The 20,303-nt window shown below is 54.6% G+C and overlaps 1 protein-coding gene across 4 annotated transcripts in view; it reads left to right on the forward strand.

The window, feature by feature from the left end:
- The first annotated feature begins 6,003 nt into the window (after window positions 1-6,003).
- FCSK (fucose kinase) overlaps window positions 6,004-20,303 on the forward strand; it is a 40,787-nt gene continuing 26,487 nt past the window's right edge. For 2 of the 4 annotated variants that reach the window (XM_073307197.2, XM_073307200.2), the window contains exons 1-4: window positions 6,004-6,083; window positions 14,690-14,809; window positions 17,022-17,173; window positions 17,865-17,915. In XM_073307197.2, coding sequence (XP_073163298.2) covers window positions 14,731-14,809; window positions 17,022-17,173; window positions 17,865-17,915 — 282 coding nt within the window. In that variant the 5' untranslated portion in view covers window positions 6,004-6,083; window positions 14,690-14,730. The other 2 variants (XM_073307199.2, XM_073307198.2) reach the window with 2 other exon arrangements.

The following is a 20,303-nucleotide window of genomic DNA, read 5'->3' on the forward strand; positions in this document are numbered from 1 at the left end:
CGCGGAGCCGCGGCTCCTGCCGGGGCTGGTGGGACTTGTAGTCTCCTGACCCTCCTGGGGCTTTCTTCCCCGGGAAGGGCCTGGCCAGGGGAAACTACCGTTCCCAGCATGCAGCGCGCCCCCTAGACTAAAAGCCGCAAATAAGGGGAACGCGCTGCTGCAGGGGTGTCAGGGGAAGGAGGAAATCAGGGGTGTTGTGAAGGCCAAGCAAGACTATACCAGGGTTCAAAAAGGAACTAGGTACGTTCATGGAGGACAGGCCCATCAATGGCTCTGAGCCAGGATGGGCAGGGACGGTGTCCCTAGCCTCTGTTTGCCAGGAGCTGGGAATGGGGATGGATCAACTGATGATACCTGTTCTGTTCATTCCCTCTGGGGCACCTGGCACGGGCCACTGTCGGCAGACAGGACACTGGGCTCGATGGACCTTGGTCTGACCCAGCCTGGCCGTTCTGATGTTTTGGGAACAGGTCAGCTATTCCCAGGGTCTGACACAGACACAGCCCCACAGAGCGACCAGCGACATGGCTTGTGACAGGCTCTCCCTTCCCGCCACGTGCACAGTGCAGCCTAGACTCACCCCCCACTACAGTTCCATGGCCCAGACCCACAGCGGTACATGGGTGCCCAGCCCTAGTCTCAGGTTGAAGTGCATAAATTCTGGTTTTGGCTCCATTGCAGATTGATCCACCAAACTCCCGCTGAACCCTGTAGGCACCTAAGTTTTGAGGCATCGGGTTGCCTATCTCCACCTAAGCCCCAAAACAATTCAGTGGAATGGGGAGGCAGATGTTCATCTTCCTAGTCACAAGCAGGGCTGGGTCTGGGAGGCATGCTCAGAGGCTGCCTACCAGGTCAGATCCCATTCACAATCTGGCATGCAGAGGTCGTAGCAGCACCCACCCACCTTATAACTCAGGGATGTGGGAAGCCCATGTTCAACTCCCCATCTGCAAGAGGGAGAGAAAGGAATTGAACAGGGCTCTCCCACCTCTCTGGAGGGTGCTCTAACCACAGAGCTATGGGGTATTATGATTTTTGGGGGGAGGAAGGGGGTTAGGGTGACCAGACAGCAAGTGTGAAAAATTGGGACAGGGAGTGGAGGATAATAGGCATCTATATAAGACAAAGCCCCAAATATTGGGACTGTCCCTATAAAATCGGGACATCTGGTCACCCCAAGGTGGGTACTCCCTCAATCTCTCCTGTTGATGCTGTTCCACTGTGGATAAATAATGGAAGGGGGATTGGACCTTGGATCTCCTAAATGGTTGTCCTAATCACTGGGTTACAGAGTCCTTTCCACTTGCTTGCTTTTTCGATCTCTCTGGCCTAATGACTAGTTAATTAGTTAATCCACAGTAGAACAGCTTCAACAGGAGAGACTGATGGACTCTCCTATCAGAATATCCATAGCTCAGTGGTTAAAGCACATGCCTGAGAGATAGGAGATCCTTGTTCCCATCTTTCTTGACTCTTCCAGTGGGCTAGCTTAAGCCTAGTGTGCTGGCTTGTTTGCATTCCACTCTAAGGAACCTATCTCTCCCCATTCATTGTATAGGGAGCCTGGGAACCTACCTCACACTTTGTGCATCACAGTGTTGTTCCCGTGATTCATTAGGCACTGTGATGATGTTCATGGCAACGCTAAGTCCCTTTGCAGATCCGGGCCCATGTGTTTATCTGTCCTGCCATACTCGCTCTTCTTGCTTTAATTTAACTGCTCATTTGAAAGTTAAACTGCTTTGAGCCTTAGAGACTTTCCTTAAATACACAGTTCAGCTCATAAATCCATTATCCCACTTCTCTGAACTCACTTAACTTCTTGGAATTCAAAATATCATACAATAAACCCACTTTTGTGTGTTCTGATTTTTTTTCCATGTTAAAAACAATTGCAAATATTCCTGTAACCCTTCTGCCCGGCCAAGTTGATAGCAGCAAGGGCCGGGTTCAGTACACAGGGGTTCCCTCTCATCAAAGCAAATGCAAAACTGGCTCGAGCCCCCACCCAGTGACCTGGGAAAATCTTACACGCCCCCTGGGTGCCTCAAAGAGGCAATACTTCCCCTCTCGCAAGCACAGTCTCGGTGTAGTAGAGAATCTTTAATAACATGAGGTAAACAACATCAGCATTAAATTGGGGAAACACCACAACTAGTGTTCATTAACCAAACCATGAGCAAAGACCCACCCCAGAAAATTGGGCCACATCCTTTCCCTCAGGTTCTTGAGTCCCAGAACCCAAAACTCTCTTGAGTCCAGCAATCCACAAATCACCCAAAGTCCAAAAAAGTCCATCCCCAGAGTTCAAAAGTTCACCTGCAGAGTGTTGCTCCCCAGTCTGGCTAAAATGTGCCTGTGTGTGTGGGAAAGAGGTAAGGGGCACCTTACACGTCCTGAAGCTGACTGCCCCACAGGGCTCTGCTCCACCACAACCAGCCCCGCTCTGCACAGCTCGCTGTCTCATGAACACACCATTGTCTCATGAACAGCTCCGCTCACCGTCTCACAAACACACCGCTGTCTCATGAACAGCTCCACTCACCGTCTCACAAACACACCGCTGTCTCATGGACAGCTCCGCTCACCGTCTCACAAACACACCGCTGTCTCATGAACAGCTCCGCTCACCGTCTCACAAACACACCGCTGTCTCATGGACCAGCTCCGCTCACCGTCTCACGAACACACCGCTGTCTCATGGACAGCTCCACTCACCGTCTCACAAACACACCGCTGTCTCATGGACAGCTCCGCTCACCGTCTCACGAACACACCGCTGTCTCATGGACCAGCTCCACTCACCGTCTCACGAACACACCGCTGTCTCATGGACAGCTCCGCTCACCGTCTCACGAACACACCGCTGTCTCATGGACCAGCTCCACTCACCGTCTCACGAACACACCGCTGTCTCATGAACAGCTCCGCTCACCGTCTCACAAACACACCGCTGTCTCATGGACAGCTCCGCTCACCGTCTCACGAACACACCGCTGTCTCATGGACCAGCTCCACTCACCGTCTCACGAACACACCGCTGTCTCATGGACAGCTCCGCTCACCGTCTCACGAACACACCATTGTCTCATGAACAGCTCCGCTCACCGTCTCACAAACACACCGCTGTCTCATGGACCAGCTCCGCTCACCGTCTCACGAACACACCGCTGTCTCATGGACCAGCTCCGCTCATTGTCTCACGAACACACCGCTGTCTCATGGACCAGCTCTGCTCAGCGTCTCACAAACACACCGCTGTCTCATGGACCAGCTCCGCTCACCGTCTCACGAACACACCGCTGTCTCACGAACACACCGCTGTCTCATGGACCAGCTCCGCTCACCGTCTCACGAACACACCGCTGTCTCATGGACCAGCTCCGCTCACCGTCTCACGAACACACCGCTGTCTCATGGACCAGCTCCGCTCACCGTCTCACGAACACACCGCTGTCTCATGAACAGCTCCGCTCACCGTCTCACGAACACACCGCTGTCTCATGGACCAGCTCCGCTCACCGTCTCACAAACACACCGCTGTCTCATGAACAGCTCCACTCCAACCAGCCCCGCTCTGCACAGCTCGCTGTCTCATGAACAGCTCTGCTCAGCGTCTCACAAACACACCATTGTCTCATGAACAGCTCCGCTCACCGTCTCACGAACACACCATTGTCTCATGGACCAGCTCTGCTCACCGTCTCACGAACACACCGCTGTCTCATGGACCAGCTCTGCTCACCGTCTCACGAACACACCGCTGTCTCATGGACCAGCTCCGCTCACCGTCTCACGAACACACCGCTGTCTCATGGACCAGCTCTGCTCACCGTCTCACGAACACACCGCTGTCTCATGGACAGCTCCGCTCACCGTCTCACGAACACACCGCTGTCTCATGGACCAGCTCCGCTCACCGTCTCACAAACACACCGCTGTCTCATGGACCAGCTCTGCTCACCGTCTCACAAACACACCGCTGTCTCATGGACCAGCTCCGCTCATCGTCTCACGAACACACCGCTGTCTCATGGACCAGCTCCGCTCACCGTCTCACAAACACACCGCTGTCTCATGGACCAGCTCCGCTCATTGTCTCACGAACACACCGCTGTCTCATGGACCAGCTCCGCTCACCGTCTCACAAACACACCGCTGTCTCATGGACCAGCTCCGCTCATTGTCTCACGAACACACCGCTGTCTCATGGACCAGCCCCGCTCACCGTCTCACGAACACACCGCTGTCTCATGGACCAGCTCCGCTCACCGTCTCACGAACACACCGCTGTCTCATGAACAGCTCCGCTCACCGTCTCACAAACACACCGCTGTCTCATGAACAGCTCCACTCCAACCAGCTCCGCTCTGCACAGCTCATCATCTCACAAACAGCTCTGCTCACCGTCTCACAAACACTCCACCAGCCTATCCATGAACAGCAGCATGCTAGATCTTCTGGCTCCCCACTACTTGACACAGTGCTCAGTGAGTTCAGCTCATAGTAGTGGGAGCCTTATCGCTGGTACACCATAAGGCCAAAGTGAATGCAGCACAGTACCTGTAGCAAGACTCTTAATAGACCCAAAATTAGCTCTGACATTCCACAGTGGAGAGAGACAGAGGTGCAATGGGTGCTTCAGGCCCTCACAAAGGCGCCCATACCACCAGGTACTAATACCTGTCTCAAGTCTCTCTCAGTTCACAGAGTTTTGGAACCCATGTCCCTTGCCTAGCGAGTGCTCCTCAGTTGATGCTGAATCCCTCCATCATAACAAAGGCCAAGTACAGTTCCAAGCACAGTTCCCATAATCAGGGTAATAACAATTTATTCTTCCCGCCCCAATAACAGAGACACTGGGGATCCCACAACAGCCAAAGTGACCATTTGGGCAGTTATGGCCTCATTCTAGGCAGGGTGGGTGTGCCTATGCAAATGAGATCAGCCCCTGAAGTTCTTTTCCACAACTTCCACACCTCACCACCAGATGTCAGGGTGGAGCTCATCCTGACACTGCTTACATTCCATAGCATCTTTAGCTAAGGGTCTCAGATCTAAGTTGCAAACATTAATTCTCCCAAACACCCCATGATGTAGGTATTATTCTCCTCCTTTTAGATGGGAACCAAAGAGGCTAGAGGACTTTCTTAAAGTCATCCAATGAATCACTGGAAGTGCTTCACTGGAAACTGGGGTTTAGGAACCCCCAGCTTATTTTACCATTATACAACCCTGATGTCTGTGAGCCTGGGGGATCAGTTTAATTGCTTAACTCTACCAATTACTTTGAAAGGGACATTGCATTTTAATTGCATTGTAATTAGAGTTGAGAGGCAGCACTGTCTAGTAGCAAGGAATCAGGACACTTGGGTTCTGTTCCCTGCTGTGTGACCTTAGACAAGTCATTTTCCCTCCACCCTTTCTCTAATTAGAATTAATATCTTTGAGACCTCTGTGACTATACACATGTACTGCACCTGGCTCTGTGGGGACTCAACTAATAATCAGGGATTAATTTTCTCAATCAGGACAATAAGACATTCCAATAAAGGGGCAGGTGATTCTCTTCTCTGCACCAAGGCACCCTTTTGGAGATGGCTTCTTTCTCCCTCTCTCTGATCTGAAAACATGTCTAGGAAGCGTTATTGTGGATGTTCCCGGGCTGCGTCCTCGTGGCCCTGCAAAGCCTGCTGCTGCCAGCCAGATGGCTCTGATGGTTCCTTCCCCTTGAGTCTTATTTTAGGTGAACAATCCTCACACGTGTACAGGACCAGGCCACGAGGGACAGAGCCAGCATGAAGGTGGCACACACTGAGCCAGAACCGTCGGTCGCAGGATTCTCTCTGCCCCAGGTGGACAGGCAATGTGCCCTCTTCCCTCAGAGGTCCAAGCCTGCGGGCTGGGGAATGCGTTGCACCCCGGGAAGTGTAGTTTAGCAACTCTGTGCCCGGCGCTGCCCCCTGCCCGGCCAGGATAACGAACTACAACTCCCAGCATGCACCACGGAGGCGCGGCCGGGGGGGGGAAGGGGCTGAGTTAAAGGGGCAGCTCTGGGAGGCGTCGTCCCGCGGGGGCAGGTAAGCCGCGCCGTGCCGTGCCAAGCCAAGCAGGGCAAACTAGGCTCTCTCCCTGCACCCAGGGCAGGCTGGGGACACCCCCGGCGCAGGCTGCTCCCTTCCCCCCGCTGCACCGGGGAGGCGCCTGGGCTGGTGGCGTTTAAGGAGCCACGTTTCCTTGGGCGCTTCAGGCCGGGGCCAGCGCCGGGGGGGGACCCGGCTTCCTGCTCAGGCCCCGCTCGCCCCCGAGCTTGGATCGGCGCCTCTCCCGGCCCTCCTCGGACCCTGCCGCGGGCTGGATTCGCGCCGCCCGCTGGGGCCGCGTTTCGCCGGACGCGAAGAGGCTTGTGCACCTCTCCTTAGCTGGGGATGGGCTTTCAGTCCCTGGAGAGGGCTAGACTGCCCCAGAGATAGGAGAGCGGGGGAGCGTAAGACCCCCTTGGCTGCACGCCCCTCTCTCGGGCTACACCCCTGTGCCGGGAGCCCTGGGGGGCGGGGGTTGCATACAGACAGCTGGGCCAGCCCTGCCCCTGCTGGGAATTCCCCAGGGAGCTCTCACAGCCGCTCTTGGCTCCTTTAAAGGAGCCAGAAGGGCTCTGGGGAGTCGGGCTCAGAAAGACTAGCTTTAAAGCAACCTGAGCCGGTGCCATGGGGCAGGCATGACATGTAGAGGTGGCCCCCTCGATCTGACGGGCAACTGGCATTCCAGGCTTGCAAGTGTCCATTCCTTACACACAGCCCCGTGCTGCTGCTGTGGGGTGGGGAGCAGGAGATGCTGCTTCCGCTCCCCGCAGACATGCAGGCCTGTGGGTGCCGCTCCCGTGCACATACATGCCGACATATGACTGATGTTCCTTTCGCGTGTGCATCGGGATGCATTCTCTGCACCCCTTACGTTGCAGGGCAGGTAACTATGATATGCACAAACTCACCCTCCCTTCCATTTCCTGGGAGCAGTAACCTATCAACTTTCGTCATGTGTTGTTTAGTTAGACTCTGGAGACCCTTTGCAGCAAGAGTTTCTCATATTGAGTGGGTTTTCCCCCTGATTCTCAGGGCTTATTTTGCAATACATTAAATCCCATTTATTAGGAATGAAAACCCTGTTTGAGGAGCATTTCCAAGCACTTTCTCTAAATTACAGAAAAACCAAGCCTCCTCCAAAGCCCTGTGCCCTGCAGAAGAATTCACAGCAGTGATGGGTGGGTCTCTAGGGTCTACCAGCCCTGCTGTCATCTGCAAGCCGTTTTCAGCACGGTCATTCTGTGGCTGTTCTTGTTCCAATCCATTCTGAAATGCAGCCCAGGGTTTTTACCCTGGGAACAGAAGCCCTGCTCCCAGGGCACCGTTGAAGGCTATTGGAAAGTCCACAGACATGAGATCAAATGGTTCTGCATTATCCCCGGGTTTGCTGACGTGCTTGTGGAATCCCGGTAGATCCATGGATAGATTCACTGATGGGAATGTGAACTTGGCCTTTGTTCTCTCACCAGCTTCTGGGTAGGGGAAGACTCCGTTGGGGCAGTTCCTTCTGGTTCCTAATGGAATGGCTGGAGAAAACCACATCTGGATTCACAAGCTGACCCCTCACTGTCCCCAGCTGTTCAGGGCTGGATGTTGTTTATACCCCTCTGTACACCTAGTCAAGGGGAACCTTTCTCTTGATTTCGAGGGCCCATGAGTTCACTCTCTGTATTTATGGGGGAGGGCAATTGCCTGACGTTGAGGGACGGTTAGTGATACACTTCTCCAACTTGTTACAATTTTGGAACGTCTCATTCACGCCAGCGTCTCACAAGACAGGTCGGTTGTCAGCCAGGGGACGTGACAGGAGGCGGAGCCGGGAGAGGCATGAAATAATAGTAAGTGCCTGCGGGAGAGAGGCAGGGTTTGAAGCAGGTGCTTTTAGAGCACTGGGGAGGCAAACTGTAGCTGTTTGGGAGCAGGGTCTAGTGGGTGGAGAGGAGCATGTAGGAGTCCATGGTTCTGCTCTCAGCGCTGATGCTCCCTCTCTGTGTGTCCTTGGGTTGGTCATGCCACCTCTCTCCGTTTCTCGGTCTGTCAGACAGGGCTAAGCACGTTGAGACCCAGTGGAAGGTGCTATGGAAACAGGGAATATTAACATTTACCTGGGGGTGTGGCTGTAAAAAAGCAACTTCTGGCAGCAGGGGTGGCCCAAGACCAGAGACGATGGAGTAGAGCAGTGGTCCCAAACTTTTGAGGGTCACACCCCCCCTTACCCCTGTCCATGTTTCCTCCCTCCCGCCAGGAGCAGGGCACCTCTCTGCGGGGGGCATGGACAGAGGCACGGGGGCCAAGGCCCGGGAGTGGGGCAGGGCCAGAGCCACAGCCAGGGGCGGAGGCTGGGAGTGGGGGTGGGAGCGGAGCCACAGGTGGGCCCCCGTCCAGGTGCAGAGCCACGCCAAGGCCAGGCATGGGGCCAGGAGCCATGGCTGGTGGTAGGGCTGGAGCATAGCGGGGGCGGGGCTGGGTGGCGCTCTCTCCTTGCCCCCTGTACCCCCCTGAACATTCCTCCGCACCCCCATAGGGGGTGCACCCCACAGTTTGGGGACCTTTGCTCTAGAGGAAGCTGCTGCCGCCACGTCTGGCTGAGGAGGCGGCGGCTGCAGAATGAGCCTTCTTGCTGCCTTGTGTCTTGCTCATCTAATGGTGCTTTCATTAGTGTCACTGCCTGCTTTGGTGGGACCGCGAGTGGGAGGAAGCTCTGCCTGCAGGAGAGCGAATAAGGGACAGAGAAGGGTGCCTGGAGACCTGAGCAGGAGCTGCTGAGCTGATTGCAGAAGTTGTGATGAGATTCTTGGGTGGTCTGAAATGTGCTGCTTTCACCTTTGATCTGCCAGCCAATGTGCTTTGGATTTCTACCAAGCACATTTATTCATAGGTTGTTGATTTGCGAGTTATTGCAATGCCGCATGCTGGCCAAAACCATCTAGAGGTACATTGGAGGAGTGGGAGGCACTTACACGTGACTGGTGGTGCACTTGCATGCATTTTGTGCATCTCTCTGTGAGATCCGGTGCTTTTGAGCATCGGGCCAGCATCCGAGGTGCTAACAACCTGTATCTTATTTATATAGCACTAGTTGGGTCTGGACCTTCTTGGATTACTTTGTTGGGGCAGGTGAAATCTTGTGGACTTTGTCCGCTTATAATTCAATGACTTACTTCCCTCTTTTAGTCCCATATTTCTTTGCTTTGATTCAGGGAAAATTGGCAGTGACTATTGCAATGTACTGATATGTCCACATAGTGTTTTGAGAGCCTCTGGTGGTATTTCTAATCGTAATACTTCTAGTGCGAGAAATTTCCTGTTGGGCTTTATGACCCAGAATTTTTCACAGGAGGTTTGAGTGTTTCTGTGTCTAGAAAGTGGAGAAACAATAAAGCCTCGTGGTTTCTTAGGACAGGACACATTTAAGGTGTCTATCCTCTTCTGTAGATAAGCTTGTTTTTGGAGGGGATGGTACAATGAGGTTACTTACAATGGTATGTGGCATCTGTGACTGCCAGTAGCAAATATCTCCAAGGGCTGGAGATAGGGCACTAGGTGGGGAGGGCTCTGAGTTACTACAGAGAATTCTTTTCCAGGTGTCTGGCTGGAGGGTCTCGCTCACAGACTCAGGCTCCAGCTGATCACCGTATTTGGGGTAAGGAAGGAATTTTCTCCCAGGTCAGATCGGCAGAGACCCTGGGGGTTTTTCACCTTCCTCTGCAGAATGGGGCACGGGTCACTGGCTGGTTTGAACTAGAGTAAATGGCAGATTCTCTGTAACATGAAGTCTTTAAATCAAGATTTAAGTAACTCAGCCAGAGGTTAGGGGTCTCTTACAGCAGTAGGTGGACGAGGTTCTGTGGCCTGCAATGTGAGGGAGGTCAGACTAGATGATCATGATGGCCCCTTCTGGCTATAAAGTCTATGAGTCTGTGTAGAAACAAATTAAATCTTGTGCTTGCACAATACACTACAGACACAATGTGCAGTACAAGCATTTCCAAGATGGTATAAGATTAAATTTGATTTCTGAGCCTTCTGAATTCTGCGAACCACCTGGGTTTTCCAAGAAACTCCTTGGCTTAGGAGAGAAATCCTTTTGGACATACACCTAGGGAACTGAGCAGAGCCAACCGATCCTCAGTATGTTTTGTGAATGCCAAACACCAATTGAAAGTTCCTGATCTGTTTCATATCGTGATCGGTCTTTGCTAAATATTTACTAGCTAAGAACCTGCCCTCAGAGTTATGAACACCTCTGGAATGAAGGCTGTTCGGAACTCTGAAATGTTCGTAACAAAACATTATGGTTGTTCATTCAAAAGTTTCCAGCTGAACATTGACTGAATACAACTTTGAAACTTTACTATGCAAAAGAAGAATGCTGCTTTTAACTGTCTTAATTTAAATGAAACAAGCACAAAAACAGTTTCCTTTCTTTGTCAAATTATTTTTATTAACTTTCCCTTTATTTATTTAGTAGTTTACATTTAACACGGTATGGTACTGTATTTGCCTTTTTGTTCTTGTCTCTGCTGCCTGATGCATACTTCCTGTTCCAGATGAGATGTGTGGCTGACCAGTCAGTTCATAACTCTGAGGGCTTGTCTACACTGGCAATTTACAGCGCTGTAACTTTCTTGCTCAGGGGTGTGAACACCCCCCGCCCCGAGCGCAGCAAGTGTCAGCACTGTAAAGGGCAGTGTAGTCAGCGCCCCAGCGCTGGGAGCCGCGCCCCTCGTGGAGGTGGGGTTTTTAGAACTTTAGCGTCGCCAGTGTAGACTAGCCCCAAGGTTCTACCGTACTACTGTGGCGTAATGAGGTGCAGTTGCAATGAGTCAAGCCTTTTGTCTTTTATTGGACCAACTTCTGTTGGTGGAAGGTATAAGTTTTCAAGCTACACAGAGCTCTTCTTTGGGTCTGCGCAGCTCAAAAGCTGGTTCCTTCCACCTACAGAAGTCGGTCCAAAAAAAGACATTACCTCCCCCACCTCACCTGACTCATACCCTCACAGCTACAGCAGCACGATAAGCTGCATTTTAGTGGCTAGTGTCTTTGTTGTGCCGTTCGCCTCCACAGCTCTAATTGAAGAGGTATGACCACGCTGACACTATTTGACCCTGGTCTCCGGCACCTAGATTGTATGGCAGATGGGACTCCGTAAATAAGTAGCTAGGTGTCTGTGGCTCAGGCCAGGTCTACACTACAAATGTACTCTGGTCTAACTACATCACTCAGGGGTATGAAAAAATCCACATCCCGGAGTGACGCAGTTATACCGGCCTAACTGCCAATGTAGACAGCACTCCATCGATGGGCCCGCTTCTCCTGTCGCCCCTCAACACAGGTAGTGACTTCACTAAGCGCCACAGCGCATCTGCCGCTTTTTAAGTGTAGACCTGCTTTCAGTTATTGCAAGAGAATCAGATGTCATCTGGTTCCCCCCAAAAGGAATCGGCCAAAACTCCTCCACCGCTTTCTGCCGTCTGTGCTTTTATCAAGGAAACGTGCGCTCATGTACATTGCAGGGCCCGTTCTGGCGAGTAATCCACAGGATAGGTGTGGCGTTGGTCACCAGGAAGAAGCAAAACCACTTTTGACAGGCAGCGATTAGGAGCTTTCAGTTGGTGTCTGGCATTCACAGGGGCTCTGTAGGAAAGAGGGTTTTTCCTGGAAGCTGCAAGGATAAGACCTTATCTGCCCTGCCTTGAGATGGCATTTGCAGGCCAGGCGGATGGACAGATTTCCTAGTTTCACTGCAGCATCTTGGGGTCTCAATAGCCTGTAACACGGGGATAGCAGAAATGCAGCCGGTGGGCTGGATGGAATTCTTTGCTGTAGCTTGTGGTTGCCCTTCTCTTCAATAGCGAAGTGAGGTTCAGGGTCACATGTGCACACATACCCGTGCTACATTTTGTGCCGAGCAGCCAGCCGCTGGGGACTAAATATCCCAGCATGCAGTTCTACACCTCCTAGCTTGCCCATGCAGACTGCCCCTCCCAGCCTGGAACCAAGCAGTTGGAGACTGCACATCCCAACAGGCAACGTCCCATCTCATCCCAAGTGTGACCCATAGTCTCGATGAGAGCTGGGGCAGTCTGCTTCATCAGCAGGCTCCCTGGGAAGCTGCCAGCGTGGCCCTTGGCTGGGCAAAAGCTGGGTACCCCTGTTGTGAGGCTGCAGGCATCAGGGCTGACCATGCTGGGTGCAGTACAAATACAGAGAAGCAGTCTGTGCCCTGAAGAGCTCACAGTCTAGACAGACAAGACAAAGAGCGGAAGAAAGCCACTTGCAACGCTTTCAGTGCCAGTGTTTTGGGGGATACCCAGTGGAGCAGGCTGCAGCCCTTTAAGGCAACTCCTCCCAGCTGGCCCCATTAAGTTGCCTTCAGCAGGTTCCCCCACTCTGGCAACAAAGTCTTTCAAACCCAAACAGAACTTGGACCAAAACCCCTTCCTGACAGAAGTATTTTCCTCTCAAGCATCTCTGCTGGGGTACAGCCTTCATCCCTGGCATGGAGGCCAGGTCACCCCTCGGTCCTTTCCCCTGGGTTGGGAGAGGTCAGCAGACCTTCCCCTGCTAACATCTTCCCCATTCCAAGGGAAGAGGCAGCTTATATACTGACCTCTTTCCCCAAGCTCACCTTGATTGGCTGAGATGGAGGGGAGCACTGCCCCACCTTACGCTCCAAGACTTCTGATTCCAGGCCCTTAAAGAAACAGTAGCTGGCATTTCCCAGGGATCACTTCTTTTCTCCCAACACCTGCCTTTGCCATTCCCTAGAAACTTGTCTGTTCCTAAACCTCTGGAACAGGGTAGCGTGGCCTCCCAGATTTCCCTCTCTCACCTTAAAGGGCTAGTATACCCCATTACACCTGATCTGCACACAGATTCTTATAAATATTTTAGCTTTTTTTTAACCGATGTGGTTATACCAGCACTGGCCCAAGTGTGGACGCCGTTATAATGGCACAAAGGTGCCTTATACCTTCCCAAACGGGAATGGCTCTGCTGCGATAAGCGCACATACTGGTATAACTGCGTCCACGCTAGGAGTTGCAGTTTTAACTCTTCCAGCATAGTTAAAGCGTGCAACTTGTGTGAGTGGGCAAGCCGGTATGTGACTGCTCAGGGCGCAAAGCAGAGCTCATCAAGCAGGTGGGAGTGGCAGTGACTGCAGACTGCAGCATTTCTGATTCCTGATGTTAGGTGCCATTGAGTGCTCCCTGGGAGTTTTCTCTTCCTCCCAGTGGAAGGAGGCACATTAGAGAGCTTGCAGCTGCATAGTTAAGGTTGAGCTAAGTTTGGCACTTAAAGCCGGGCTTGTTCTGTAGGAAGAACGCAGCGTCTCCTTTCCGAAGGTGCAGCAAATTTCTAGAATTTACAAGCAAATGCATTGATAGAGCTAAAATAATTGCAGCTTGGAACTTGCAGTTTTCCCCTCGTGCCTGCAGTTTGCTCTTGTTCTCCAATCAGTGGGTGATTTTTCCTGCCTGCCCAAAGAGATCCTGAGGGTGTGTCTACACTGCATTGTAAACCCAGGTCTGTGGGATCCAGGCTTGTGGACTTTGTGTTGCCAGCCCCGCACTTGCGCGTCCATTTACCTGGGTTTACAGTCACTGGACCAGGCCTCACAAATATGCTAACACGTCCATACAGCGCTATGCAGACCTGACTCGGGTCTGTGGCATGAGCTGCATCCCCACGGCAATATGAAAGGGCTTGGACTCAAGTCTTAGCAGAACTTGGGCTCTGACCCCGCCCCTTGGAAGGTCCTAGGACCTGGGTCCTGACCGCTTGCTGACCCGTGTCAGACTGATCTGTGTGTGGACAGGAGGGGAGGTTGAGCTCAAATAGGATCTGAGCCTGAGTTGCAGTTTGGACAGACATTTGCAACCTCAGAACAGGTTTTACCCATTGCTGAGCACAGCTTGTCTTTGGCTAAGCCGTGTTCCACACTGGTTCAGCTGTATCCACCGCCAACGACGGGTCACTTTTGCAGCCTAGATAAGAGCATCCGTTCTCCAGGCCACTGCGTCCGTTCAGAGAGGACCTGGTGGATGAGAACTGGGCTGGAGACACTCATCTATGGGGCCAGTTTATTTCACAAACCACCGTCGGATGGGAACAGCTTTGGGTCTCTCCTAACCTGGCTTTGAACAGCGCCCAGACATGAAAGACTGGGTTCCCGTCACCTGAGCCGTGCCGTCCCCCTGCCTATTTAATCGACTAGCGTATTTATTAAAGCTCCTGCCCCAGTTTCTGCTCAGATCCTAACCCTCCCGAGCCCCCAGCGGAGCCAGTCACAAAGTTTCCAGCTGGGGGTGCCATTCTGTGAGAACCAGCCGTGTATAGAACGGCCTCCCCGTTGCGTCAAGGCTGCTGCACCAGCCGGGGACTTTCACGTCTCCTCCTCAGGTAAGGTTTATCTGGCTAATGGCTGTTGGGAACCAAAACTAGCCCTGTGTGGCTGCAACTCGCCAGCCTCATGCAGCCCTCCCTCACCAGCACAGAGGGGTCCCCGATCACAGCCAGGCCCTGGCCTGTTGCACAAGGACTTGCAAGGGGTGGGTTAGTGATGGGGAAGTGCTGCAGTCTTTGCGTCCCTTGTACAGAGCCAGCCGTGGCGCCAGGCAGAGAGGCCCAGTGCACCTGGATGGCGCCGAGAGGGGTGGAGTGGACCGTCATCGTCCTGACCTGCCAGCACAAGGACAGCGTGAGTGCATTCCAGAAAGGTAAGTGGGGCGGCTCGCGTCCCAGGGACCCGGTGCTGACACACAAGCATCCCAGCTGGGGGCGGTTCCGAGCCCTCAGAGCTGTTTGCAAATCTGGGGATGGACTTGGGCTTTCTGTGGGACAAATAGCCCTGGCCAATGCCACGCGTAGCCTGGGTCGATTCTCTGCAAGCTTCCCTCCTCCTGCAGCTCATTGATCCCCATCTGCAGCCTCCTGCTGATCCCACTTGCAGCTTTGCTGGTGCCCCTCAATCCCCACCTGCAGCCCCTTGTATCCCAGCCCTGGGCTCCCGCCCGCCTTGGCTGTGCTGGTGTCCCCCTGCTGTCCCAGCCCCGGGACCCCGCACACAGCCCTGATGCATTGAATTCCTGACTCACAGCCCTGCTCCCCAGGCTGTTCTACTCCCGGGATCTGCGCATGCAGCTCTGCCAGGGGAATCCGCCCCGGCTGCTCCAGCCCTGGGAGCCCTGCTCACCCTTGAGCCGTGCCAGAGCCTAGAGCACTCTCAGAGACACACTGGCTCTCTCTGTGCTGAGATGGAGTGTCAAAATGCTCCGACTGGCACGGCTCCTTTAACCCCCATTCCCATGCCATTGGGGCAGGGCATGGAGGGACAGAGCCATACCCAGGAGCATGGGCTAGGTGCTGGCATTCCTGGTGATGGGCGCAGGAGAAGAGGTGGCCGTGTGTGCTGTGGCCACAGGGCAGGGATGGCCATGCGGGTGAGGTGCAGGACTGTGGCTCTGGTTATCAGCACAGGAGAAGGCTGCGGGTCAATGTGCTGCTCGGATGTCACATTCTCCATGCCTGGTGGTTCAGCCTGTGGGGGGCCCCGTGGCTTTGCCTGGCCCTGCGTGGGAGATCGGGCTGCAATGGGTGGGACCTAGGCTGGACCGAGTAGCCTCGTGGCTATTGCCAGGCAGGGACTCATGTCCCAGGGCCAGGTCCCATGTCTGCCCTTGGTAGGTTTGGATCCCCGGCTATCCAGGCCCTGGAGGAGTCCAGGCCCCACCGTGGCTGGGTGACAGGTGAAGGGAGACACGGTCCCTCGGTGCCCTGCAGTCCTGCAGCACAGGGAGCGACCCCCCCACCCAGAGAGGGGCTGTTCCTCTCGGGAGGGCCCTGCTTCACCCTCCACACACTGTGTGGCCCAGGGCTGTAGCGGGCAAGGATGAGCCTGTGCAGCTGGAGATCCCCCACCACCAGCAGGGGTCAGCCACGGTCTGACCCATAGAGATGGAGCCATGGTCCTGCAGCGCCCCCCCTCCAGCCTGGTCACTCAGCATGCCCCTGCTTCTCTCACCCCAGCCTGGTCACCCTGCGTACCCCTGCCCCCTGTCCACCCCCCCACACCCCCCGGGGTCTGGTCACTCAGCATGCCCCTGTTCCCCTCAATCCTGGTCACTCAGTGCACCCCTGATCCCCCCCACATCCTGGTCACTCTGCACACCCCTGCCCCCTCTCCACCCCCCCATACACCCCGGGTCTGGTCACTCAGCATGCCCCTGTTCCCCTCAATCCTGGTCACTCAGTGCACCCCTGATCCCCCCCACATCCTGGTCACTCTGCACACCCCTGCCCCCTCTCCACCCCCCCATACACCCCGGGTCTGGTCACTCAGCATGCCCCTGTTCCCCTCAATCCTGGTCACTCAGTGCACCCCTGATCCCCCCCACATCCTGGTCACTCTGCACACCCCTGCCCCCTCTCCACCCCACCCCCCGGGTCTGGTCACTCAGCATGCCCCTGTTCCCCTCAATCCTGGTCACTCAGTGCACCCCTGATCCCCCCCACATCCTGGTCACTCTGCGCACCCCTGCCCCCTCTCCACCCCCCCACCCCCCCCGGGGTCTGGTCACTCAGCATGCCTCTGTTCCCCCCAATCCTGGTCACTCAGCGCGCCCCTGATCCCCCCCACATCCTGGTCACTCTGCACACCCCTGCCCCCTCTCCACCCCCCCACCCCCCCGGGTCTGGTGACTCAGCGCGCCCCTGATCCCCCCCAATCCTGGTCACTCAGCGCGCCCCTGCCCCCTCTCCACCCCCCCCACCCCCCCGGGTCTGGTCACTCAGCATGTCCCTGTCCCCCCCAATCCTGGTCACTCAGCGCGCTCCTGATCCCCCCAATCCTGGTCACTCAGCGCGCCCCTGCCCCGCCCTCCTTGGCCTGGTCACTCAGCACCACCAAATGCCCCTGCTCTCGTTTGCTAGAGCTAGAGATCCGGTGGCGGCGGGGCGTGCTGGGCCCACACCCCCTCCTGCTGACTGTTGAGGACCCCACAGCACGTGTGGGCAGCGGTGGTGCCACCCTCAATGCCCTGCTGGTGGCAGCCGAGCACCTGAGCGCCAGGGCAGGCTGCACGGTGAGTGGTGCGGCACGACGGGCTCCGGGCCGTGTCCGGGCGGCACCTGTGCTAAGTAGCTGCTGAGTGTGCAGCTCCGGTGCCCCCGTCTCCCTGTCCAAGGCTGTGCCGGCCCTGGAGGGGCCTCCCCTTCCGCCCCACTCGCCCCCAGGCGAAGGGCATCCCCTCCCGCAGCCCATGGAGCTGGGAGCCCCAAGGCATCCCCTCCCCCATGCCCGATTCAGCTAGCCTGCCCCCGGGACCAGCAGAGGCTGCCTGCCCTGGGGCTTGGTACCTTAGCACCATCCAGTGCCCTAGGGGACCCCCAGCTACAGGGCGCTGTAGCAAAGCAGAGCTATAATACCCTTCGCTAAGGCACTATAGCTACCCAGGTGGGCTACGGTGACCCCAGCCCCCTGCCCACCCACTCTTGGGGGCCATATCTGGGGAGCAGGGGCAGCTCCGGACCAAGATCCAGAGGAGCCTTGCTCCAGACGAGAGCCCAGGCTAGCCCTGCAGCCGTGTGGCCAGATGGCAATGGCAGGAGGTACTGAGGCCTGGCTGGTAGGTGCCCTCAGCTCTGTGGCCCCCTAAAGCTGGCATAGGCTGTTCTGGGTTATGTTCTGCTGGAGGAGGGGACGCTGGTCAGAACTGCCCAGTCTTGGGGCTGGTTCCCCAGCTCGGCTAATGGGTTCCCTCTGCGCTCCTCCAGGTGGTCACTGCTGATGTCCTGCGCGAGGCCCGGATCCTCATCCTGCACATGGTGAGAGCCTGGCGGGGCAGGGCAAAGGCCTGCTCTACAGTGGTGGGCAGCTTTCACCCTTTCCCTCCTCCCGGGGCTGCCAGCCTGGTGGCATCATGAACGCCAGCCTGGCTGCTGGTGGCTAGTCCTCACCTGGGGAGGGTGGGACATTGGGCTGTCCCATCCAGCTGCCACCTCCCTCATCCAAAACTCCTACCTCCAGGGCACATGTCACGTTACCTCCCACCATCAGCCCCTCTGGCAGCAAACCCAGCCTACCTGGCACTGAGAGGGGAGTAACAGCCCAGCTCTGCCTCCCAAACCTCGGAGCACGTTGGTTCCAGGGACCATGCAAACCATTGCTAAATGCTACTGCGTGTGCATGGGTCACTGCAGGTAATATTAGTCCCAGGTAGGTCCTACGGGGGTGAGGGGTGAACCCCAAAGAGGCTGGGACCAGATCGGGTACATCCCCCACTGATAAAATCAAAGCCTCCTGGTGCATAATCAGCTGAACACAAGCTGCCAGTGTGACGCTGTGGCCAAAAGGGCTAACGCGATGCTGCGATGCATCAAGGGGAATCTTGAGTAGGAGCAGAGAGGTTATTTTACCTCTGTGTTTGGCACTGGTACGGCCATTGCTGGAATCCTGTGTCCAGTTCTGGTGCCCACAATTCAAGAAGGATAGTGATCAATTGGAAAGGGGTCAGAGAAGAGCCACAAGACTGTCTAAAGGGTTAGAACAACGAGGAGTCCTTGTGGCACCTTAGAGACTAACAAATTTATTTGGCCATAAGCTTTCGTGGGCTAGAACTCACTTAGAAAATCTTCTGTATAGTGATAGACCCCAGGAGGTCAGTCTGTTTAGCTTAACAAAGAGACGGGTAAGGGGTGACTTGATCACAGTCTGTAAGTACGTGCATGGGGAACAAAGATTTAATAATGGGTCTTCAGTCTCACAGGGAAAGGTCTAATGTGATCCAAGGGCTGGAAGTTGAAGCTAGACAATTTCAGACTGGGAATAAGGTGTATAGTTTTGACATGCGTGCAGGAGTGAAATCAGGAAGGCCAAATCACACCTGGAGTTGCAGCTAGCAAGAGATGTTAAGAGTAACAAGAAGGGTTTCTTCAGGTATGTTGGCAACAAGAAGAAAGTCAAGGAAAGTGTGGGCCCCTCACTGAATGAGGGAGGCAACCTAGTGACAGAGGATGTGGAAAAAGCTAATGTACTCAATGCTTTATTTTGCCTCTGTCTTCACGAACAAGGTCAGCTCCCAGACAACTGCACTGGGCAGCACAGCATGGGGAGGAGGTGACCAGCCCTCTGTGGAGAAAGAGGTGGTTCGGGACTATTTAGAAAAGCTGGACGAGCACAAGTCCATGGGGCCGGATGTGCTGCATCCGAGAGTGCTAAAGGAGTTGGCGGATGTGATTGCAGAGCCATTGGCCATTATCTTTGAAAAGTCATGGCGATCGGGGGAAGTCCCGGATGACTGGAAAAAGGCTAATGTAGTGCCCATCTTTACAGAAGGGAAGGAGGAGGATCCTGGGAACTACAGGCCAGTCAGGCTCACCTCAGTCCCTGGAAAAATCATGGAGCAGGTCCTCAAAGAATCAATTCTGAAGCACTTAGAGGAGAGGAAAGTGTTCAGGAACAGTCAGCATGGATTCACCAAGGGAAGGTCATGCCTGACTAATCTAATTGCCTTCTATGACGAGATAACTGGCTCTGTGGATGTGGGGAAAGCGGTGGACATGTTGTTCCTTGATTTTAACAAAGCTTTTGACACCGTCTCCCACAGTATTCTTGCCAGCAAGTTAAAGAAGTATGGGCTGGATGAATGGACTATAAAGTGGATAGAAAGCTGGCTAGATTGTCGGGCTCAACGAGTAGTGATCAATGGCTCCATGTCTAGTTGGCAGCCGGTATCAAGTGGAGTGACCCAAGGGTCGATCCTCGGGCTGGTTTTGTTCAATATCTTCATTAATGATCTGGAGGATGGCGTGGATTGCACCCTGAGCAAGTTTGCAGATGACACTAAATTGGGAGGAGAGGTAGATATGCTGGAGGGTAGGGATAGGATACAGAGGGCCCTAGACAAATTAGAGGATTGGGCCAAAAGAAATCTGATGAGGTTCAACAAGGACAAGTGCAGAGTCCTGTGCTTAGCATGGAAGAATCCCATGCACCGCTACAGACTAGGGACCGAATGGCTCGGCAGCAGTTCTGCAGAAAAGGACCTAGGGGTTATAGTGGACAAGAAGCTGGATAGGAGTCAACAGTGTGCTGTTGTTGCCAAGAAGACCAATGGCATTTTGGGATGTATAAGTAGGGGCATTGCCAGCAGATCGAGGGATGTGATCGTTCCCCTCTATTCGACATTGGTGAGGCCTCATCTGGAGTACTGT

Source organism: Lepidochelys kempii, chromosome 12, assembly GCF_965140285.1.
Source record: "Lepidochelys kempii isolate rLepKem1 chromosome 12, rLepKem1.hap1, whole genome shotgun sequence".
Classification (NCBI taxonomy): domain Eukaryota; kingdom Metazoa; phylum Chordata; order Testudines; family Cheloniidae; genus Lepidochelys; species Lepidochelys kempii.